This window comes from Opisthorchis viverrini (genome assembly GCF_000715545.1).
Source record: "Opisthorchis viverrini unplaced genomic scaffold opera_v5_189, whole genome shotgun sequence".
NCBI lineage: Eukaryota > Metazoa > Platyhelminthes > Trematoda > Opisthorchiida > Opisthorchiidae > Opisthorchis > Opisthorchis viverrini.
The window spans coordinates 485,718-510,877 of NW_008751836.1; the positions used below are offsets into that span (position 1 = coordinate 485,718).

General features: G+C 44.0%; 1 protein-coding gene across 1 annotated transcript in view; it reads right to left on the reverse strand.

Annotated features, from left to right (window-relative positions):
• Positions 1-25,160, reverse strand: part of T265_07647 (hypothetical protein) — a gene marked incomplete at both ends in the record, with an annotated part of 86,038 nt that overhangs the window by 12,409 nt on the left and 48,469 nt on the right. The window contains 14 exons of the mRNA XM_009173220.1: positions 919-1,040; positions 1,854-2,022; positions 4,177-4,323; positions 5,378-5,525; positions 7,054-7,244; positions 8,074-8,339; positions 9,503-9,740; positions 10,259-10,657; positions 12,675-13,004; positions 15,855-15,948; positions 18,778-19,059; positions 20,318-20,529; positions 21,586-21,834; positions 23,819-24,039. Coding sequence (XP_009171484.1) covers positions 919-1,040; positions 1,854-2,022; positions 4,177-4,323; positions 5,378-5,525; positions 7,054-7,244; positions 8,074-8,339; positions 9,503-9,740; positions 10,259-10,657; positions 12,675-13,004; positions 15,855-15,948; positions 18,778-19,059; positions 20,318-20,529; positions 21,586-21,834; positions 23,819-24,039 — 3,068 coding nt within the window. The remainder of the gene's footprint in view (positions 1-918; positions 1,041-1,853; positions 2,023-4,176; positions 4,324-5,377; positions 5,526-7,053; positions 7,245-8,073; positions 8,340-9,502; positions 9,741-10,258; positions 10,658-12,674; positions 13,005-15,854; positions 15,949-18,777; positions 19,060-20,317; positions 20,530-21,585; positions 21,835-23,818; positions 24,040-25,160) is intronic.

Here is a 25,160-nt window from a genome sequence, read left to right on the forward strand (position 1 = left end):
TAATTCGTTTCCGGCCGCTGGGTTCTTGTGAGAAATAGGGTGATATGGCCTGACCTCAGAATAAGTTCGGGGTCAGCACATATCAGAGCCCCGCACCAAGGTGGTGAACAAAAAGATCAGGAGGCGATAAGTTTTCGGAAAAAAACGGGAGCTACCCACAAAGGTGCGAAATTACAGCAAACCGCCAAATAGTACATGGGCAACTGCGGAGGCCAAACAATGGCTGGCTAAAACAGACAACTTTCTAGCAGGCCATGAACGAGGACGATCGGCTTGCATGAATTGGAGATATCCATAGAAACGTCTATCTCACTTCCCATCTCGAAGAATCAGTTTACCAGGGAACAGCGCGCAGTGAACCTGCGACTATGGTTTGTACGTATACGATCGTGTGTGACGGTTAGGGCATACAGTGAACAAATATTTGTCCGATTGTCTGTCTTCTTATTACATTACTAATGAAACGCTACAGCAGGAAAAAGGCAGAAACCGGTTACTGCTACCCTGTGTTTACTCTACACATGGAGCTGAGTGAATACGAGGACGCCGAATAGGAAGCACAATTTTCTAGGCTATTCAGCGGCGGACGCGATATCGGAACTTCAAGATAAAAACGTTGGGTGAAGCTCGGTAACCTGAACTCCACAGCATTTTGTGAGTGAAATTCGCTCAGTATATCAAAAGAGTTTCAACGAGCCCCTCACAAGCATCCGTATTTTAGTACCACTACTTTCCAGTCCAAAACAGAATCTGAGATTTTTGTGCTATACGTTTTGATGTTCGCCAAAACACACCCAAAGTTGTGCTTGAATAACTACGTGACGAATTCCTGTAAACAAGATAAACAGAGCAATCGTTCAGACAGTCGTTTATAAAGTGGATGGGTCTAACAAGTAGACCAGTAAGCAAGATCCTTACCTCATAATCATGGATGCAATTGAGTCGGAAAGGGCGTTTTTCGGATCCGTAAGACTGCGTATCGTGACGTATGGAAACATCCCAATCGCAAAGTATCAGACCGTCCGGATGAAGTGTCTCAGCTATGAGTAGGACAGAAAGGGAGGTGTGTTTGGGTAATACATAAAAACCCAGCAGAATAAAACATATAGTACATAGAGATCTGATAAGCCAGAATTCACCTACCTGAGCTACTGAGGAGGCAAGGTTCTGGAAGTCTGACTGAAATGGAACCGGTAGCAAAGCAGATAAAAAGGCCAGCGTGTAGAACACGAAGTAAACGATGTAAGCTTATTATGGGCATAGGATAGATGCACGGCTTTAGTATGATAAACTGAGTAATAAGAAAGGTCATCTCATCAGAAACAATAAAATCTGCAATACAATGTAGTTCACGAATCCCTTAACCTCAAAATCCAAAGTTAGTGTGAATACCGGACCACAAGTCCCGAAGTGGCGGAGATTGTCGTACCACAGTGTTAAAGACGCTCCGAGATCATCAGACCCTTGTCTGTTTCTTTGTGTTTCCATCGTGGGAACTACAGCTTTGACGACGTAACCGAAGGCTGCCAACGGGAGCCTCCACAAGAAGCTCTCTTCGAGAGAAATGGAAGACTCTGGAACAACACCGTGTACTTGTCAATTTGAAGAGGTGGTTATACGTAACTGTCCAAACTCAAGATACCCTACCTTTCCTTTTTAGCTACTTGGTTGTTGCAATTTATAACCCAGGTGTAATTATTACACATGACACCATACAACGAGGGGTACAGACACCAAAACTGAAAACTAAATTGGAAGTGTGAGACTCTCACGATCCAGACCGTAAGTAGGCCAGATATCAGTGTCAAGATCAGCGGAACTAGTAACGATGAGAACCTGCAAAACAAACATACCGAGGTCCAGTTGAGTCGGCTTCCATTGCTGCGAATAAGGTCTATTCTTGTAGATCGCGTCCAATATTTTCTCCTTTGCTTGAGTAATAGTGTCACAGTCCAAAACCTTCACAGTGATTTGTGTTGAACACAAACTAAACAAGGACTGAGGGTCCTCTAATGTTAGTGTCTGTAGGTGATAAAAAATAAATCGAACAAGAAGTACAGTTACTTCCTCAATACAGACAGTTTGGAATCAAATTGTGACCTCGGTTGTTAAACACTGGGAAGTGATAGTATGAGTATGTACGATGGTGAGAGTAGTCCAGTGAATATCACCGCGAGTTGAGTCCGGAAGACCCTAGATTGATACTCCATGGGCAATTTGAAATTCGCTGTTGGTCTGCCTTGATATACTGCGCACTATTTGTCCCACCAAAACAAATTAGCGAAAATTTCAGATTACTTTGGCGTCAACAAGAGGCTGAAGTGCCGTTATTGTTTATCGTCTCCCTTAACTGGAAGTGCTGCATAAAGACCACCTTGTGATTTAGTTGACTCGATATGAGAGATAACGAGGTATATTTTCTCGACATTATGCATTACTCATGAGGTTGCTGGAAGCCTTTTGACAGCCGGTTAAATATCAAGGTCATTGCTTTTAATACGACTATCCAAGAAAGCGATAGATGTGTTCGTTTCAGCATCCCTGATACGAAATTGTAAAAAACGATTCAGCTCTCTAACTGTCAGAGTACCTTTGCGAGTACGTAATTCAAGGTAATTCGCAACTGCTCACACTTTAGTGCTCAAGTAGAACATAAGGTTACTGAAGGCTCGGGGACTACGCTTACATGAAGAACAGGGAGAAGAGCAAACCCGGTCGTGGGATATCAAGGAGCTTTCAGTGTATGAACGCGATACGTCCTAACAGACCGCTTTAACCAGTGACAACTTAAGCATACAATATATCAGTTGACTTGTCCCATATTAAAATTGATGATAATGATACACAATGGACAGCATTATTAGGACATTCATATTTCTGAATGCCCGAAAACTACTGAGACCCTCTTACTCCATAAAACTCGTAGTATTGAAGCATCAGAGGCAGAAAAGTCAGTTTCCGATTGGACGCTTAAGTAGTCAAAGGCCGATGATGATAAGTGCTCACTCAACACTGATCGGACAACCTGGATTAAAGGTAAAAGTGCATTTTGAACGCGGCCATGCTTCATGTAATTTTTGCACTCGCTTGTTCGCAATGCGGCTGTTGTGTTTGTTGTTGATGGGTCTTTTTTCGGCACTTAGGCACTGGGGCAGGGACCGGCTTAGTTCCAACACCCATGTACAGTGAAACCAGTGTTGAGACTGTCACACAACTACGGTGTTTTAAGGCCCGTCCCGAGAGGTGAAAGGAAAAAAGTGAATGACAGCAGCACTAAGGCAAAGATATGAACACAAAATTTATAATCTATTAAGATAGAGTTTGATCCTGGTACACTTGACTTCAAACAACCGTATGAATATTGCGGGTGGCAATGGTATGGTCGCTATAGCTGTCTTATTGACCATTGAAGCGAATGTCAGAAGGCGGAAACAACGTACTAAAAGAGAGACGGTTTATCCTACGCCTATCACCACCCACTGCCGTACGATTCTAGGGTGGTGTACGGCACTATCCTGCTGTTACGTAGTAGACCACGGTCCTGAACAGAGCTGGTAAGAACTCTCATTTCTGCATTCTACGGGGCAACTCAGTCCGTTCGAATTGATTCTAGGTAAAGAGTACTGCTGACTATATGCATACCTCACTAGTCGCTTGCCTCTAAGTCCCCACTCAGTGAAACTGTAGTAGCTAATTTCACTGATCGGAGCACCCAAATTTAGCCCGTTTTCATATATCATACAAGGGAGAAAAATGCTATCAATGAACTATCAATATAAAGAGAAAAACTTAAGCACGGTAACCAGGTACTGTCCATACAAAAGTCAGCAACAATACTTAGATCTAGTGACTTTGACGTAATTGGGTAAAAACTTGTCGGGTTTGTCTTTTTCAGCACTGAATACATCATGCTAAATTAGCTGGGATGAGGACAGTTAATGTTGTACCGAGGCGTCTTTTAACCAAGTCGAGAATGCGGGGTGTGGGCACCAGTGAGGAATCCGAAATCAACCGCTTCCATGGCCTAACCGATAATAACGAGCAACAACTCCTATCCGTCGCCACCAGGAAACAATAAAACCAATTGGAAAAACACTTACGACGGGGCGATGCAGAGCAGACAGAATCACTACCCACCTTACCACTCGTCAAAATTAGGTGAGTAAAACCGCTTACCACAAGAGTGCCCGTCAACTCAATAGGTAGCAGCATCGAACTGTCGAGTGTGTAACGTGCTCTACCGGTTACGGCATCTCGAGGACCGGTGTTCAGTTGGTGAAGAAGTGCACGGTAGAAATAGAACAAATGTTCTCCGACACTGTTCTGTTGAGAAGAATAGAAGCAGAAGAATTTAATCAGTGTGCACAGCTCTTGAATGATCTCAAGAACGAAGAACATAACTTTAAGCAAGTGCATGGCAGGTGGTAGTACGTGAGGGTTAATTCTAACTGACACAGAATACATGTGCATATTTGCATGCTTTTCTTGCACTTACAGGAACACAAAAACCGGAATCCTATCGGTGTACTCTGCAACATGGCCACAAGACAGTGGTTTGTCACGGCGTACTACCACAACCAGAGAAAGTAGCTAACTCCTAAGCTGTACCTCCGCTATGATGTTCACCAAACCTTGTGATTTCCTTCCAATCGTGGACATCATCAGTGTAACATCAGTTGTGTTTTATCAGTACGGCTAAACGCATTCACATATACCTGAATGACCGACAAGGACGTTCGAATGTGACTTGAGGAGATAATCCCATTGATTTGTTGGTTGGTTTTTACAAGTACAGCCACCATGATTCTTGTTTAGCGGACGCTTGCACTGGCGCTCACCAGTGAGTGACTTGAATCTATGTACCGCTCAGCTCACCCAGCCGAAATTTCTATAACAATTTACTTCGCCAAAGGTGAAAACCTAACGCTCTTTGGTTGCTCGGATGAAGTTCACAATAAAATTGTAGCCCCAAAGTTAGGTGAAGGCGACGCACTGTTCAGATCATTGGAAACTTAGAAACGCAACGCCAAGGGGAGAAAATTTTGCAGGTCTGGTTGCATAGATGGCCATTGCTCTGTTCATTAAATCGGTTTGCTTCACTGCCGGCATTTCATAAACAAGCGGTATGAATCATCATTTTAGTTTCCATGAAGTGACTGGCGATCAATGCTTGGAATCGAATATGTACAGTAGCATAGCGTGGTGTCTATACCCTATTGAGACAGCAATTTTACTGGTCACTGACTGCCGTTAACGGTTTATTACGTATGGGAAAAGTAAGTCCCACACAGATTATAGCCTGTTCGAAAAACAGTAAAAGTCTATGGGTTTCGGATATTCTCCAGTATTAAAAAGCGGAATGCTGTAGCTTTTTTACCTTGATGAAATTGTACAGAAGGAACGAGAGCCAGTTGGAGACCAGTTTGTCCACAATGGCTTCTGCACGGCGAAATGCTGTAGGCAACCGATTGTTGCCCTGATTGTGCAGCCGTTGTAACATATCACTCATGAGATCGCACATGATGCTGGCGGAGGAAAGAAAAATGAAAACGCTTATCAGCTGTATAGCTACCTTTATAATCGTGGGGTGTGTCCTTGTGTATCTTCATCCGTGCCATGCACTATGCGAACCAAGAGAAATTTATCTAAACCTGGTCCCAAATAAAACCACAAATAACCTTCGAGACCGGCTACTGTTGGGTCGTCTCGAACGCGCGGCTATCGTTTCTAATAGCGTATTAAACTACTGAAAACCAACGAGTAACAAAGAATGAAGACAGTTACGTACAGAGGAAAGAAAACGTGGAGGGCCACCACCTACGCTTACAACCTTGAAAAAGAAGTCCTAAGGGAGCTGTATAAAGGGGGGAGAATTCTTAAAATCGTACGGGTTTTGTGGACCTTACTGATATTGGTTCAAATGGGAAAAAGGAGTCTGTGTGAAGAACTTTACAGTTACCTCTTCAGGTATTTAGTGTGGAACGTCTATTGAAGGCTTAGTACTTTAGTACCTGGAAGCTGAAGGTGACCACCGACGACTAGAATATGCCTCTCTGGTCTGCCAGTTTTATTCCGCAGTGCGCATTCCAAGATGACACCAAAGTACGATTACTGTGGCTTCGTTTGGCATCCTGTTACTGGTTTAAGGAAGAGCTATCTGTTCAGTACAACTTATACGTTTCAAATACTGTGCTACGACAAACAAATTTTGAAGTGCTATCATATTTTGGCTCATTGTTGGCACACAATGTTCTGGAAAGTCACGAGTTTGCGCAAGCAGCAAGGTGGGCTAGCTAGCTAGCTTGAGTGAATACAAACTATGGGTGTCCTGAGTAAAAGACCACACGCCGTCCCGTGCACCCCCGAAATACGAGTGCAGTCTCCTATTACTGTTGAGAGTGATCAAAAGGCTCAGATGGACCACGAGGCACAGACTAAGTATCGAAGTGCTCGCTGGAAAAAAGGATCGACCAACCGAAAAGGCGAGCAAATGACATAAGGCTATAACACCACCTGAACCAAAGAGAGCCTTGCACTCATGTAGACGTCGGGCGAAAACGACCTAGAAGTGGACGGAAAGAAGCTTAGCAGCTACACGTCATAGTAGGTGAAACCAGTCCGACTGCCGCCGATTTCCCCTCGGAACACGATAACAACGTGTGCTGAAGTCACAAAGTCAATGGCGCCTCTGAAGGATTATCTATAACAACACAATTTCAACTAAGATGTCATTTGAATCCCGCGGCAACCCATCGACTTAAGTATGTGGTCACCAAAATCTACTATACTCTAGAGTCAGGGAAGAACAAAGAGAACCATTGTGTGCACTGATAGTCGGTTCTTGTCGAGGCCTCTCAAGGAGGATTCCGGGACGGCCCAACAATAAATAAACTTGAACAAACTGCCAATTCTAACTTATTTGTCCAAATTCCACTCCGAACTAGGAATCGCCCTCACATAAGAGTACATGCGTTTAACGATGAATTAGGCGATACGATGCGAAACTACTGAAAAACAGCGAAAGGAGACACAAAGGATTCTCAAGCAGCCCACCGTGTGAGGTACTCCATTTTCGGCTGCAGTGCAGCGCAAAGCAGCGACGCGACCCGAGACCGATCTTGCACACCGATATGTTCGTTTTCTTCGATTACGCGAACCATGAGTGAGAGGAAGAATCGGTTGCAGATGAGTGCGTGAAAGAGTGCGATTCCCTTAGATACTGCATCATGTGACTCTTCCAGGACCTGGGGGGAAAAACAAAAAGACCGACTCGAGGTGCTAGATGTTCATGCATTGGATAAGGAGTCAGCTAGAAATATGCAAAAATCTCCATCCGACTGTCATGGAAAGGACTCATCCTCCAGAGGCAGCATACTGAACTGTAGTTAATGACAGCAGCAGGGAAGAGCGCCGCCTAATAAGGTATATCTATGATAAAACCCTGTGTGGCAACAGGGCTGAGCACATTAGATCAAAGGATCTAGACGTCATACACAAGCGATCATTAAAAAACTCAGACAATAATACAAAATACTGCAAACACCAGCTAAAATGATGTGATATGTGTTTTTCTGCAAATAAAATCGAACAGATATGGATGACAAATTGAACGGATAGAAAGTTCAAATATGTTTCAGGGTAGTTGGTGTCTTATCAAAAGAACACACGTACCTACCAACAGTTAGTAAAATGACACGAGTTCACTAATAAGTGGGAATCAAGACGCAAAGAACACAAAACGGACATTTCTGTGGGTCGGTTGACATCATTTGGGATGATAAGAATTGGTGCTGAGGACAGTACCGATCCTAATCGTAGCGTAAAGGCCTTCGAAACAGTTTATGCTAATCCATTTCGTCGTGATGTTTCGGATCGGTCTGACGGCCGATGAAAGTTAAGACAGTTGAGAAAGCTGAGTCATATAGCTTGGCTAACAGGTCCACGGGACACCTCATAGATATCGGACTCTAATACGTCAAGGTGAACAGGGTAGTACCGCGTCTGAGATGTTATATGCAATCACGAAACAAAAACTCTACAGAGGTATTCAAGCAAACATTCACGACTCCATACCGTGAACTGCGACAAAAGGGGGTGCGTTGGAACGGAAGTAGCATCACCCTCCTTTCTGGTCATGCCGGGACTCTGATTGCCAACAGTGGACGGTTTTGCCGTTTTTCGCGCCCCGAAAGAACAGGGATCTACCGGCAGCATCAGCTCACAGTGATACTCCGGAAAAAGTGAGAACAGGCAGAACGTCCGGTAGTCCCGATAAGGTAGGTTGTGCTTCTTAACGCCCTGTGAGAATTCCAGCATGCTGGTTTGGAGTTCCATAAATTCTAGGATCGAGAGAGAGGGAGAGGAAAGTATCATTAAAGAGTCTAATAAGAGTATAGTCGCAAAATATATGCTTTCGTCAGAAAAATGTTGCGCAAGGGGATCCCGTTGACAAGCTTATGATCTTCTCTGTCGTCAGCAGACTGAATTATCACAAATGCACCCTATTGAGTCCAGTGACAATCCCTTTCCTGGCTTGCTAGGCATGGCAATATTTGCTAAAAATGCTATCGCTCCAAGCGGATTGCTGAGCTGTCATATGGTTAGTCTTGTTTTACTAATGAATGAAGGTTCTGGACTACTTTTCTACTATATTGAATACAAGGTAAAGCACCTTCACGATTCTTATCTGTGGACCCCATTCAAAGAGTCATTGTGGTTCGTCAAAGCATAAAAATGTCGAGTCAGCAGGAACACCTTAAGTAATAGCTATGAATCTAGCCCAAGGATTTCTGAAAATTCCATCAAACAATACGGCTAATGCTACACAGGGAATGAACGATAAAGGAATGAGAAGGGCCTGAATTTGGTCAGAGCCATCCGCTCGTCCATAATGCTTCAGTATCTACAGAAAGTCTTGATTCATAAAACTTCTGTTTTAACCTACAAACACACACACGAGTCGGTGTTTTCCGCGGTTTGCTTGCCAACTGATTTACTATACTAGTACTGTTCACTGCACGTGGGACGCAAACGACTGCCTCGTCAACTCGTAATATATGGAGTGGTGCACCGGTGGAAATATGAACATATAGCATCGGTCACGTGGGCAGAATCAGAAGAGTAGCCCAGGGTAAAATTGCACAACTGTGCAAACAGATAGAGAGGCTGTCTTGATCGCGGTTGTGAGTCTCAGAAATCCTGTGGCATGTGCAAGTTTATACGTGGTAAAGCGGTTTGCTAATGTCGCTCGAACGGTGGTGGTGGTGCTCGGTGAGATGAAGCCAAGCTGTTCAGGTTGAGGGATTGTCGGCATGTCAGTTTCGGGCACGAATAAGTGCGCAATGGGAGCTGGAAATACACCAAGGTAATCGAGCCAGTCCACATGTGCTTTGCAACAGATGTTTGCTTGCCCACGAAAGTCTCCGTAAGCCGAGTTATTCACCTTGAATCACAATAATTTACAGAATCAAAGAGTGCAATAGGCAGGCAAGTCCCGACCTACCTTCTTTGAAAACTCGCACAACGCGGTTCTCGTGTTCCGCATACTTTTGATCCAATTTCGCCTGGTAGTTACGTTGCCTCTGATCGAATCGACGCCAGATGGTGAATACGATCAACCCGATCAGAATAAGGAAGACAATCACACCGCTGCTAATCATGATTAGCTGATTGCGCAGGGCTATTCTCCCCATACTCACAAAGCGTACGACACCCGGATGATAGATTAGGAAATGACCAAACTGAAATGGATTTAAAACAACCAAAAGGACGCGCAGGGTGATAAGGGAGATACTTCCAAGTGCACTAGTGAAAGTGACCCTTCAACAACAATAATAACAAGAACAAATACATCCATTTGTCTACCAACTGGGTTTCAAGGGAGAATTAACCGAATCTCTCATTTATGATATTCTTCAACTGAATGTGCTTCACAAAGGCCACCTTATATATAAGTTGGTACGATATTCGACATATCGCAGTATACCCTCATGAAGGAAACTACTCACAAGGCTACTGAAGACTTTTCAGCAATCTTGTGAGTAGTTTCCTTTATGAATAACAACAACAGTTTAACAGAAAAATCTGACAACCCCAGTACGGATTCCTCATCCTCCTCCAAGCTACTGTTGGTGATAATTCGAGTCACAAGATTTTTTAAACCATTTTAAGCACACAACTGCAACTGAAGGGAGAGACCATTATGAGATCAAGAAATAAAACAATTCAGAATCGAAACGGTGAACACAGTTGGACGCACCTGCACGACGACAGGATAATTCCGTCCGCTGATTAGAGATGCCCGATCTAGATCGCATCGTATTTCGGAGGCGATGACGGAGCTTACGAAACAGATGTGACTGTTTCCCAACCGAACCGAAAGCTCTTCGGGTGCAGCCAGTTCCGGAGCCCTCACAAGTGATTCAAACTGCCCATGAAGCCGCAGTAGTTGATGCGATTGAGGTGTCCGAGTTTTCTCGTTATCACCGTCCATCTGCGAGCCGTTGGTTGAAGCACTGGATTCCTGAGTGCTACGTTTAGGCATAACCTTACGTTGTTCGCCCTCTGCGATATCTGGATTTTTGACGGAAGTGAAATCGTCTAATTCTTCATGACGTATGCCACCCGGGAATGGGTGCACAACAGGATCGGGAAGTACCTAGTGCACAAAGTAAAATTTATTTAATGACGTGCTAAGAATGCTCCACCTCTGGGGGAGTGTGATACAGATAGGGAAGATGACTTATGTCAAAATGAGAAAAAAAAATTTTGTGGAATCTTACCTGCTTACACTCAAAAACCAATTAATCCAAAGGTGACCGTGTCTGAAACTTAAACCCCTCCCACACAGCGAACTCTCAAAATACGCACGTGATCTATAGCTCTCAAAAAATATACAGATTAGACAAATAATATGATAGGAAGGCAAACGAGCTAGATCACGTTATATATATGTGCGCGTGTGTGTAAGGCTCTTCTAATGTGAGGTTCGCGTAAATTAATGGGTCATAGGGCTGCATGTCGGTTGTTCTGACAAGTCTAGCTATACACAACATCGTTTAATTAAAAGAATGCATTCCTTGCCTGCAGGGAAAATAAGGGAACAGTGGATTGGCATTTGTGCCCAAAATACACATGCGTCGATTAACCACTGATATGCACACGCCGGTTCGTGAATGTGTCCAAACCGAGAGAGAGAGAGCCATGCACCCTACCAAGTCTATTCTCCAAAACACTGCTAAAACTTCGTCGTGGTGCTGTCCCTGAGATACATCTTTCAGTCAGGTTATAGAGCGCTTTTTTGTCAAGTGACCTGACTGCACAATTCGATCGTTGAAATATTGTATTAAACCATTAGGACGCAAAGCAAATGAACTGGCAAATGCAAAGCTGCGTTCGCTGAACTTCAAAGTAGGGGTAAGAAAGCAGTGGGGATACTTGGAAACCTGAAATATGCTTATGGGCTATGAGTTCTGTTACCGGCTGTGCCAGCTCAAGCATTGCATTTCAACGATCCTGAGCTTTTTCAAACCCACGAAATTAATTTCTAACTGGGCATTTAAAGACCACGAGATTCAGTCGATTTTCTGTTTCTGACATGAAGATAAACTGTCACAAAATGATTGTTACTTGAATGTGCCCAAATATTGGTAGCCGGGGTGGGTTAATTGGCTGTTTATCACCTGCCACCTGATTGTGACTTCGCCGAGACGAATGCAAATTGCCTCTGATGTGACAAAGGGAGTACGTACTTCTGCAGCATTTACGTGGACAGGACTGAAAAGTCCTGTCGTGCATGGGGAGATTTCCCGTGAATGCAATTTGCTAAGCCACACGGTCCCTCAATGGGAAAGTACATTGTCTTCATGACAGTCACGCGCACTTGACTCGGCGCATGGCCCGTCCATCCCACAATTATACATAGGTTCAACACATCCTGAGGATACAGCCATAAATAGTTCAAAACATTTCACTGAATAAATAAATAAACACGCACCCTATATCTCCATAAGTACAACACTGATGTTTGAGGCGATGGGTGCTGAGTTAGGCGATTTGTGAAGTTAGAGTGGCGGTTTGATACGAGCTGCGGATCAGAGTGGTTACTCCAGTTGAACGAAATTAGGGGACTAGGATGCGGGGCATCGTAGGGATCGCGACCAACAAGCTCATACAATAACCGCAGAGTAGCTTTGTGTAGGTAATTCTAACGAGTGCGAAAGACTGTACACTGAAAGTATTCGAATCATCCTACCTAAACAATCACAAATGTAACACTAACTCTTTCTCGTAACACCCCTAAACCTAATAACTGTTGCTGCCCAACGGGCTATTCTTCTTAAGTGTATCCATAAAGGTAATATCGTGTTTTCACAGCTAGTGTTTCCCAGTATGCGATGACCGACCTGGCAATGTAAGAGGCAAATTGTTTACGATACGTTTAAAGGAAGCATCCAAGTAACCGGGTATTCGGTAATCAGTGTATTAATGGAGGTTCAAGCACATAAGGCACTCTTTTGGCGCTGTGAGTTAGGTTTTGAAAAAGATCAGTCCAATTTAAATAATCGACCGATGCGAGAACTGTGCACTCCTGGAGCACTGCAGAAAGCGCTTCAATAGCAACAACAAAACGTAAGACATCGGTTGAGCCAACAGTTACATAACCGGCAACTGACCTGCAATGACCCATAGACTCGTAATTGATTAACTCCATCCAGCACAAATCCGAAAGCCAGTCTAGATGGCCACTCAGTTGTTGACTTCCGCAACGACTGCATCGCTGTTTTTCTTAGATTCAGTTCCACATCACTTAGCAGTTCTGTGGATGCGTTGGTTCGAACAGTAGCGGTTTGAGGAAAGGACAGCAAGGTGGACGAATTTGGGTTTCCAAACAATCCCGAGAGCTGTAGACGGCCAGGATCAATATCGAAACGTGAAACCTCCAAGTGACGTCCTATTGTGGGACTGATGCAGTTCAGACCCTCGTCTTGACGATACATACAGGGCTGTGCAGGAGATCAACGTACAACAAGATGTATTACGAATAAAAAAATACATCGACCATGACAGAACTGTCCAAGATAGTAATCTACTAAGGGAACTGGATGATCGGCCTTGTTGACCACCACGCTCGAAATAATGATGTACATAGGAAGCTTTGTAACCAATTTTTACACTACACAGTACGGCGCAATTGTACCATAACAAATCATTCAGAATTATTTGACGGATGGCATCCGTTAAAACTGAAAAAGTTTCCGACAGATAGGAGAAGCTATGAACAATAGATATCGCACGGTATATGGCGGAGGCCTAGAGGGCACCTGATAAGGAAGGCAACGAAGAAGAGGCCCGAGCACTTGAAAGCGACCCTCATATACCGAAAAGCCACAGAGGTGACCGAACTCAGTGATTAAGGCACCAGCTTACGGACAGGAAGAAATGTAGTTCGAATCCAACCTCAGCATCTCGACTGTTGCTGTCTAGGCTTGGGCAATTTGGCAGTATCCCAGCCCTCGTGTCTCCTTCCGTTGGCAGCAAGTGACCGACAGGGCGCTACAGCTGAATGCGACCGTAACGATTTATATGTGCCTGTTTGGAGAGCTGGATGATCTTACGTGCGGCAATCTACCCATGGGACCTTCATTGCGCCTGACCTGAGGGTGTGAAATATGGTGTGAAATATGTGAAATATATGACGTTCACCAGTGATACTGTCTGAGTGATTACTGGTGTTGTAGGACGTCTTTCTGTAACCTTTTACACAAATTAATTAGTATCGTTGTACGGTGCTGCTGGTGCCTATGATAATGCCTATACATCTGGTACACAGCGTGTTGTATCCTGAAAAGTAATATCCTTGAACGTCAATGAACGAAAGTCTTTCGCGATATCCAGTAATTATCCCACAGTGGCAGACAGGTTTTCAAAAGCGTGGTCTCCCACATGGTGTGCCGGCTGCCACATCTTCATCAGGGGCTATATGGGTGACGACTCCAAGTAGTAAATGCTGCGCCTGGTGAAAACAGCGAGAAAACTGAAACCAGACATTTCTTGTACGGCCTAATCAATCGCGGAGCTCCATTAGATCCAGAAAGGGATACTTCAATAAGCCAGATGACATCAGAACCGAATGGAAAGACATTCCATCGAACAGCCCAACCAAAGTCTACATTTTCATCTGCCGTAGCAATGTCCTCCAACCTTTGGATTTTCTTGATTAAAGGACAATAGCATAGATAGTCTGTGCTGAAGTATTTCAGTTAGCTTATGTGAGCACCTTGTGTTTGCTCAGCTTCAGCATCCCCTTTGGCTGCCATCGATATACCATTCAACCGGTGCCCAGAGTGCGGTATGAAGCACTCTTTAGGAATTGGAGTCATCACCGATGCAGCAACCTTCATTTTGGGTCTTGTTATTGATTTCATCGGCGTTTTATGAAAAAAAACGCCTAGATATCGTAGCACACTTACACGACCTAGTAGAGGACTAGAGGAAATCCACGTCCACCTAGCATACCACGTAGATATGAGAAATGACGCGTGCCGATCCTATTTGTATTTTCTTCCGACTAAGTACGGTTGCTTTGATACATAAGGTACCAACCATTCAGGAACTGTGCCACAACAGTGCCGTTACGCTCCATACTGCGGCAAACAAATTGGGGATAGACCATCTTCATGATACATCGGGAATTCTGGCCTGAATCACCACTGAACAATCGGTGGTATGCACTTACAACCACTCTCTGGCTAACGTGACCTTTCGGTTAACCTGGCGAAATGCACACACTTGAATATCCATTTGGTTTTCACGGGAGACCCAGGTGAATCTCTCGTTTACGATGTCCTTCATCAAGCAGAGCGCAATATTGATGGACATTGGAGGACTGTGCCTATCTGATGAGCCCCAAGTAGGGAAAAACCGATGGTGGACTGTCGAGGAGTCTTCACCAACCCTATGAGTAGTATGTTACAATATCACTAATTCGCCCACATAAAGCGCGATTTCATGAATGTACGGAGGCACAGGTAACGATCGAGATCAGCATTCAGAAGCGGGCAGCGAGGGCTACCAGCAAGAGCCAAGTTAGTTTATCAGTTTCGGTTTTATCACCATTCAGCCTGTTGACGAAGAAATTGACTATTAGGTCCATTAGGGAAGCTAGTAAACGAGGGCCATTGACTCGAAGCCCTCAGTTAGCTATCGACCATTTGGTTTTCAGGGAGACCCAGGTGAATCTCTCGTTTACGATGTCCTTCATCAAGCAGAGCGCAATATTGATGGACATTGGAGGACTGTGCCTATCTGATGAGCCCCAAGTAGGGAAAAACCGATGGTGGACTGTCGAGGAGTCTTCACCAACCCTATGAGTAGTATGTTACAATATCACTAATTCGCCCACATAAAGCGCGATTTCATGAATGTACGGAGGCACAGGTAACGATCGAGATCAGCATTCAGAAGCGGGCAGCGAGGGCTACCAGCAAGAGCCAAGTTAGTTTATCAGTTTCGGTTTTATCACCATTCAGCCTGTTGACGAAGAAATTGACTATTAGGTCCATTAGGGAAGCTAGTAAACGAGGGCCATTGACTCGAAGCCCTCAGTTAGCTATCGACCATCTTGAAAAATGGTACATGAGACCGTAGACGAGAAATGATATACCAACAAGATAGAAGACTATTGAAGCTATGTAACGAAATAACATAAGAAACAGTGGTAAGAAGCAACTAGTCAACCGATTGGTTATTGAAAACGTTTCTAGTGGGTTTCTAGTGTGGGTTTTAAAACCACGCTACTGCCGGCGTTTAAGCAGACTGTCTACCTATCATACGTCTGGTAGTTAGATACTCACAGAGCTGTGTTCAGACCAGTTGAAGTAGAACACGATACGGGGGGTTTCGATGACAAATAGGAATTTGCCTTTCACACGAATGCTCGTCCCGGCACTGTAGGTCGAAAAAAAGCAAGAACCAACAACCAGGAGTTAGTTCCATATAAAAGCGCCAACAGGCAGTAAAAATGATCAGAATGCTTCATCATCATCATCATCATCATCATCATCATCATCATCATCGACAGCATGACATCAGTGTTCAATACCGATGCTTCAGTGCGGTACAATCATGACTTATTTGAAAGCCTTATTGTAAAGAAAAGAATAAAGGTGGACGGGAGAGCGACTTAGTGCTAGCTTAACACAATCATTCCGTGGTGCCACCACACGGTGCCTCCACACATTCACTCAGGCAATCTGGATAGAAACTAACTGCAAGAACGCCACTGACATCGGTTGGCAGCCATTTCTTGTAGTGTCTCCAACCAGGCCCAGTGGGGATCACACGGTCCCCATCCTAGAAGGCGAATAGCACCGACAGCACCCAAGCGTTTCGTAATCTCCTTCATACTCCTCTGCCAAGTCAAGGGTTGGCCATCTCTCTGTTTACGCCACTCCGAGTTGGGCATGGAAAACAGTACTCTCTTCGGCAGACGATGGTTCGGCATACGTAACACATGTCCCAACCAACGCAGCTTCTGGTGCTGGACACATTCTTCAATGGAAGTACCCGTTACACAACCGAAAACACGCTTTCTAACTGCCTCGTTACGGATTCGCCGACACCAACCCACACGAGCTATGGTTCTGAGACAACGATTGTCGAACACCTGAAGACGTCTCAGGTCCGCTGCTCGAATAGGCCAAGTCTCACAGCCATACAACAAAACAGCCCGTACTGTAGCTTGATACACACGTCCCTTCAGATTCAGGGATAAACCATTCTGACGCCATAGGTGTCTCAAGTTAGCAAACGCGGCCCGAGCCTTGCAGATTCGTGCATTCACCTCATCTGTCACACTACAATCAGAACTAATACAACTTCCAAGATACGTAAAACGCTCCACAACTTCCAGTACCTCTTCCTGGATTGTAAGGGGCGTGTTCAGTGACTGCACGTCCACAAGCATGACCTTACACTTTGTAGGTGCAAAGTGCATACCAAAGGACGGGATGACTTTGGTCAGTTCATCCAAGAATGCTTCGGTCAACAGGTATATTAGTAGTGTGAGGAGATTTAAATATTTCCAACTTGGATCCGTCCTACAAGTGAAATAAGTCAGTGCCGAAAAATCGAGAACCAACAAAGGACTGTTTCGTCCTTACTGAACATAGTCAGTGGTGCTCATCTCAGGAAAATTAAAAGTTTGGAACTTCCAACTCCCGCGCGTAGTCTGAACATCTAACCGTTCGACACGACCAGCTGATCACTGTAATTAGGCCGCACTTAGACAGGATATAGCGCCATTCGTCCTTCAAGCAAAGAATCCATATCGCGCGGTCAAACGCGTTGAATGGCTCATCGAGTGACGAATTCACAGCAAACTTTACTCATCATGTGAATTATTCTTCATCTGAGCTACATACAAGTACCACATATTCAGTGGAAGTCCATCCAGGTCACAGGTTACACACTTTCGCATGGGCTGCTTATGGCTAGTAACACGAGTACAGGGATACCGTGGTCAAACTACGTGTGACACTGCATCAGATGTCTCTGGGTGTTTTCTGGCTCAGGTCGGATTGTATTACTTGAAATTTTCGAATGGGTTCAAGTCCGGTAACAACAATCTTCAATAAAAAACGTTCTAGCCTCTTAACGGAATCTGTAAGACACTCGGTAAAATTTGACGGATTCTAAACTCCATAGAAAACATACGTGGAGTCAAGCATTTGCTTAGAAAAATGGAATGGCCTGTGATGTCCTTCAACCGAATGTTTATAGTGTCATCGGGTCCAATTGGGTCTAAACTCGAAACATCGGAGATATTTCCTTGGTATAATATACTAATAGTTCATCATACCGGGGAAAAGTTCACACATTCGATTTCCGAAAAGTGCACTTTGAATTCGATCAAGTTTGGTGTCACGATATTGTGGTCTTGGGCCAACAGCATAGCATCATGCGCACGTTTGTGGAACTTGACATTCGCATAACGACGACCAAGCGTTTGCGCCTGGACCGCTGAGTGTGAAACTGGCGGTGCATCGGTCGAGTGCCACTATTGTCATGCTCGGAATTTAGGCGACCACGCGAGGATCGAAACGGACACGCAGGCCATGACTAAGTTAAATTCAATTGGTGTTCAAACTCTTGTCGGAAAGTTACCCGAAAAACCATGGGCCGTCCGATTTTAGGAACAAATTTACAGGCTCAATATCGAATGAGGTACAACTGACATGCTGTGTTACCGAGTGTGACCCATAAACCAGACAAGGTCCGTTAACCGGCCATATTTCCCACAGGGCTGCAATAAAACCGAAGCCTAGCTTCGGACCACAAACCAATTTGAGTAGTTCAACTAAATACATAAGGCGAAACTATGTCTGTATGCGCGAAATGTTGTAAAAAGAACCAGGTAGGCCCTTATATGGCAACCTATCGACAGACAAGCTGACAAAATGGATTTACGGCGTAGTCGTTCCGAAGATATAAAACGAACCTGCAGTCCGAACTAGCCCAATGTGCGAAACGAATGGAAACATTTATGCGAAAGGCAATAAACAAAAGACTTCATCTGCTCCTCTCCATGGCTCACACGAGGACTGATGACAATCACTCCGCGGACAGAATGAGGGCGAGAAATGTGTAAAGCGTTGATCTCCCCACGGAACCACAGTTTTATTATTATTCACTGCGAATCAAAGAATACGCAGTTATGGATAAACAGAGCACTTTTCGCATCTAGTCTGTTCTGCATGCAGAACCGAAAATGCTTACCTTGCCAATACATTTTCTCTCTCAACTGCATCGATGTGCGGGTTGGGAGAGTAAATGAATTTGACCGGTGTAGACGGGTTTGTTACTGTCATATCGTTGTGTAATTGAATGGACATTGGAAAATGGCCCTCGTCAGCCTCCTCTTCCTCCTCCTCTCCATCCACGAAGTTCCCAAAATGTTGCCTGTTCTCAAATCTCCAAGCGCCGTTCCTATCGTTCATGCTTTCAACCACGGTCAGGGGTAGCGGTCGTGTGCGGCAGGTGATCACTTGATCAGACTCCCTAGAATAAATGAAACAGAGCAACATGCACAAACTGATTACGGCAGAGCTTTTAAATGTTAGGTCGCAACTGTCAGCTACCGTCAACCTGAGTGCTTGCCAACTGGATGTGCCTGAGTTTCTTTCGGTCGATCGGCTTTTCATCCCACGGTGAGTCAATGCAATAAACTGATCAACATCAACAAGGCAGCTCGTAGAAATGATTTCATGCTGAATCCCCGAATACTTGTAGGATGTCATTTGGAGTATTGGTACCTGACTGGATTCTGACGCATGTAGACAGTTTTTTAAGTGAAGTAATACAGGCACCGTATTGGACGGCAAGTGACATTTTAGAAGAGAAAAACTGATCTAATTCTGTCCCCGTATATTTTGTTACTGAATGCGATATCTAGCCATGATGATCTCTATCGATGATCTCTGTCACTTTCTTAATAAGAAAATGTACCAGAAGCTTTCAGTAATAGTTATACTGGAGTAGTGGTTGCACGTTAAACTAAATAAAATCTAAATTGGAGAAACAACTCGCTTGCGAACTGAGCTAAGGAAAACCCTAATTAGTTTCCCACTTGATACATTTTCCCCAAAAGTACGCGCGAACCAAAACCTCAGAGGAAGCAACAAGTCACGATTTGGAGGAATACGCCAACCTGATTTTGCGCTTTGGTCAATCGTGTGAAAAGGTTTGCAAGTAAAGTCGACATGATATTATTAAGCGTGTATTTTCATATGCTGTGCAATACCAGTAGTTCCAATCACACGAAACGAGACTGGATTGGCATACGGAATTAATCCGAAGATTATTATTCCACATTTGTTCAGAAAGGAGCTGACTCCATTAACAAATCCTGTATACTACAGTCGTATGGATGTATATAAGCATCCATTACAACAGTCACCTTACAGGAATGCGACCACCTCCTGAAAATGAACATGTTCTATTAATTTCTGTCAAGACATTCTACAGAAACAATACTGTATCAGATATACGGGAAATTGGCATAGATCATTGAACAATGGACGTAAAACCAGTTGTCTCGTGAATATAGTTAGCCAAACCAGCTAGAAAGCTGGAAAATACTGTTCAGTCCTTCCGTCAATGTTGGAAGGCACCGAAAACGAGTTTTTAATGCATTTCAAAATACGAAGCTGATATGGATGGTTTCAGAATGTGTTTCTCATCACTTATGATGAAAATTTAAAATTAGCAGAACCGCAAACAGTAACAAATTGGACGTTCATCACAAAACGAGGCTCACCGCTCAATATCACAGGGAAGCGATAACTCCAAAGGTTCACCATTCTTCTCATCAACTCCGTTCTTGTTACGTTCCAAATAGACGAATCTTTTGGCTCCAACATTTAAGTTCTTCCCAGTGAGGCGTAATCGCGTTCCCCCAGCTATTGGTCCTCGTGTTGGGCTAACCTCGGTAATCTCAGGTTTGAGAAACCGGAAAACGGGAGACAATGCCTATTGTGTGCAGGTTGCGAGGAAAATATTAGGTGCATGTATCAAGAAGGCACTGATTCGAACAAATCAAACAAACAGACTGGAGAGTTTGTCATCAATATCCTTTAGTTGAAGTGATAAAGGGTGTGAAAAATGACAAAGTGGCTCGGGAATAGCCATAACTTGCAGCGCAAACTAAAGTACACTTGTGTGAAACCCATATTTTACATCTTCAATCCTTCAATGAGACATCCACATCTCGTCAAGAATCTGACCGATGACAACTCAGTGAGGAAAGGCGCTCCGGGGATCCAAATAATGACCGAGAATGCCACCTACTTGACCAATCTCGTAACAATAGTACGAGAGAGTAGATGCCAAACATGTGATTTTGGATAGTTCGCCAAAAGTAGGGTTCTGTAGCGGATTCAGTTCCAGCTAGTGGCCTTGGAAAGCTGGTCTCACATGGCAGTTGTACACAACTGGTCACAGCCATCCTATTTTTTTTCGTTTGAAGATAGAAACATAGACAGCGACGCACTTTTATACCCTAAAGTGTATATACTACACCCTAAGTATAAAGGCAGTTCCTGAGAGGGTTGTACATGGTACGTCGCTGTTTCCAAGAAAATCTAGAGCTAACCCTTCAAAGAGATTCTGCAGTACAGAAGAGGCCACAGACCAAAAAGTGTAGCAACCTAATGCGTAGAACAAAAGCCCCCAAAAACCCTTTTTTTTGAGGAGACGCCAAAAACGCTATTGAAGGGATTTGGGGTTCCTTTCAAAAAAGGTTTGTTTGCTAAGAGGAGGAATGTTGACTGGCGGTGGTACAATTCAGCTATTGAGCATCACAAAAAACTCAGGCACGACAAGATTAACAAATCCCTAGCATGAGAAAATCAAATTTCACTTCCAACTGCTTCGTCTGAGACTCTTGTCTCATTCCAGCCTGTAAATTTCTCCGGTGAGATTTGGGGTTGATGACATTGGTTACAAACGAGGGATAAACGAAAAGTAAAAGTCTCAAGTTCGAAATTAACCCAAAACCCAATAGAAACACCACCAGTTTCAAAGTACCTGAAATCGGTGTTCACTGATGACAACCTTCAAACGACCACTGGCGGGCAATGTGAGATAATCGGCGGACGAAAGGCGGCAGTCAAATGCTCGGGAATGATTGTAAGATGCGGAAAGGATGGCACACGGCACAGATCGTGGCGTTTGTAGGTAAATACCTCCTGCTAAATCACCAAAACCACGACCAAGATTCCGACCCTCAATGTGCAAAACAGTTCGACCAGTTAATGTTCCATTCAATGGCGAAATCTGTGTGGAAAACAAAACAACACGATGATTTGTTTAAATATCTGCATTGAGAAAAACTAAGTTATTTAGCCAACCGAAAACTGGGAAGCCTAATGGTTGAAAAGTTCAACTAGTGTACGTGAACAGGTGAAAAAAAGGAGTTCCGACTAACGGAATGCCAATGCTGTGTGTGGTAGAAATGAAAACGCGAAATTAGCCTGTTACCATATCCATCAGAAGCACCGACACGACAAAACGCGGGTCGCCACACACATACAGGGGGAAAACGGATTTAACATATAGTTTGCGGATTGTTAACTGTATTCTTCTTGACTTTATCAACAACAGACATGTTCTGTTTCAAATGAAAAGAGTCTGTATTACTACATTCGGAGGGGTTGGGGGCTGAGGTTCATGTTGTCGGGAATGAGGTGAAACACCCAAGAAAGCAGCACATGTACATGTAGATGTAGTAGTGTTGTGATCATATAGAACGGAAAGGCTGGAAAAAATAGGTGGGAAACATTTCCTCCTCTCAATAAACATGCCGCATTCCTTTACCACCGCATATATACTCGACAGTATTTACTTGCGCTCTGAAGTTTCCTGAAGTTCATTCGTTATCCCTCTGCAGGAACGTGACACCCCGTCTATTTGAAAATGCATGGTAACAAAAACTGTTCTTTCTATTGTTATTTCGTAATCAGTCAGGGTCAAAGTAATGTACATTCGCAAAAGCAGAAAAAATACAACCATAAAGCATCGAACAAAAGCAATAGCCTGCAAACGAAGTGCGGAGAAACGACCAGAGCCCACGGATACTTCTGTGCACGGTCGAAGAGATGTTCATCGTAAAAAGTTCAACTTTTCCTTCAAGTATAATAAGGATGCTTTACGATGAGTGACGCGTGATCAGGCCAACTGGTACTACACGTATCTTAGCTGATGGCCTGAGGATATTCTTATTCTTAGTCTGTCTCATCGGAGTTGTAAAAGCTGATCCCATAAGGATGGCTACATGAGTTGGATGAAAGCGACAGTTCTAGAATGGCCACTGTGTAGACATTCTACTGAGTATCGCGAAACGACCAAGATGGAGTGAAACCTGTGGTTTCCCATAAATTCAGGTTCAAATAAGAGGCGCGACAGAGTTCTGGGAAATCATGGTCAGCAAAATGTCAGTTCAGAAATTTAGGCTCTGATGCCGAGTTGAGCTTAGCAATGGTGACAATCAGTAAACAGCATGTTAGTAACCAGATTCAGATGAGACTCAGTCATACTAAGACAGCATAAGTGTGGACAATACTAGTCCACATGCGGCATTCGCATATACAGCGGAATAGGATGACAACGTTTCACGTTTCGACATACAGAAACGCATGACCCACACCAGACACACAGAGCTAATCAGAGCGAATTGGGGAACGACTCAGAATGCCACACTGAACACTGCAAGTGACTAGTGGAAGGCGGTCGGATTAAGGATAGCCAAAACCCGAATTCACCGAGTCGATGACATAACTATGGTTTGTGATATCATGCTTGTCACGCCACAGTGATTAACAACCCCACTGATCACAAATCCAGAATCGGAAGTTAGAAGATAGCCCGCATTTTATAGAGTGAAGTGTACTTCAATCAAAGCCTTTTCACAAGGGGATGATATATTAAAAGCGTATCGTGAATACGGGCAAGTTGTTCTCGCCTCAGATGCCATATACAGCTTTATCCACCATGGTTCAACCGCGTATTAAGTCAATTCAAAGGATCATTACTAACCCTCATGTTTGGATTGCTTCGCTGCTGGATGGTTTGAAAATGGTTTCAGAACTCACCACAAGCTTCGCGACAGTTACCACGATTCCGAAGGTGCCGTATTCGTGCAACAGAAGGTACATTCGTTAAGTAAAGAAAAATCACGGTACGAAACAGACGTGAAAATAGTCAAACCTAAATGATTAGGCCACACATTTTGTAGCGCACGGCAAGGCCGCCATAAACGTACTGATGTGATCTGAGGATCCGGGCACACGTCGTCTAGATGTAACCAAGATCGTGGACTGGGCGATGACAATAGGATGGGACTGTTTGATTGGTCCAAGCACTGGTTCCGAGTACTGCACATGCTGTAATGGGAACCGACACACCAGCCACATCCAAAGCGAGGAGGTAGGGTCAAACAAACATCACAGAATTCCGCCAGCCATTCACAAGTATACACCTCCACTGAGCGGGCATCAGTCGAAGCAAAAAGGAATAGAGAAAAAAGTTAGTTGGTTTGATCATGAGTGGATTTCAAATTCTCGCAAACTATTCACCGAAACGTACGATCAAGATTTAGTATGAGTATAAAGGAAGATGGTGCCTTCGAAATAGGTCTGAATCAGTGCCTGATGATAAACTTTACTTGGATACCGACCTTTTGCGGAACAACCAGAACGGAAATGAACTGTTAAATTACAATTATCGGGTTATATAGGAAACAGATGCAACATCCATCCAAGTCGATTGGCCCACTTTATGTAATTGATGTTAGTCACCGTACTACACCACTGTACCCCATCCCATATAAGGACATATCGTAGCTGGATAAAAGGTCGACAAGATTAAAGTAAAATACAAGGCAATCACACCCAATGAATCCTGTAGAGATAGTAAAAAGTCAACGCACGTCCAGGACCCCAAGCCGGCTCGACTGGTGCAAGAACGAATCAAGAATCTCTGATATAGTTAGCCTCGAACAGTACCAGTTCTAGGTCTTCAGCATAAGTTTTCCAAACGCAAGCCACAAGGCTAGTTGATATATTGTCTAAGGCACAAAAATCTAGTCTGCTGGGTTCTCCACATCCTCATAACCACCTTTTGCTCCTGACCATGCCACACCGGCTAGTACCACTGACTGACCACTAATACTTTGGAAGGAATGTCTTCGCAGCTGCAGGAAAATGCAATCCAGCCGACTTGATAGACGCATGGATAAAGTGCATTACAGACAAATATGTGGAAAATGAAACTTTGAATAGTGTGCTTCATCCCTAGGGTAGAAGTCTTCAAGATATAAAAGAATTTTCACGAGCTGAAGCGTTTCCTGGTGGGTGGGTCGGTTATCAAGAACCAGGTCACATACACTACATACTGGGGGTATTTTGGATGATGGAAAACTCCAATTCGTTTGACTGAGAGACCAGTTCAAATCGGTGAACATGTATAATGGCCCTTGAAACCTATCGTCAGGGTAATGCCAGGCGAATGATTCCGTGTCACTTAGATAAACCTGAATAGTAACCATAAAACGAGACAATTTATCATGCATACGTAAACTCGACCTAAACAAATAGCTTCACCGT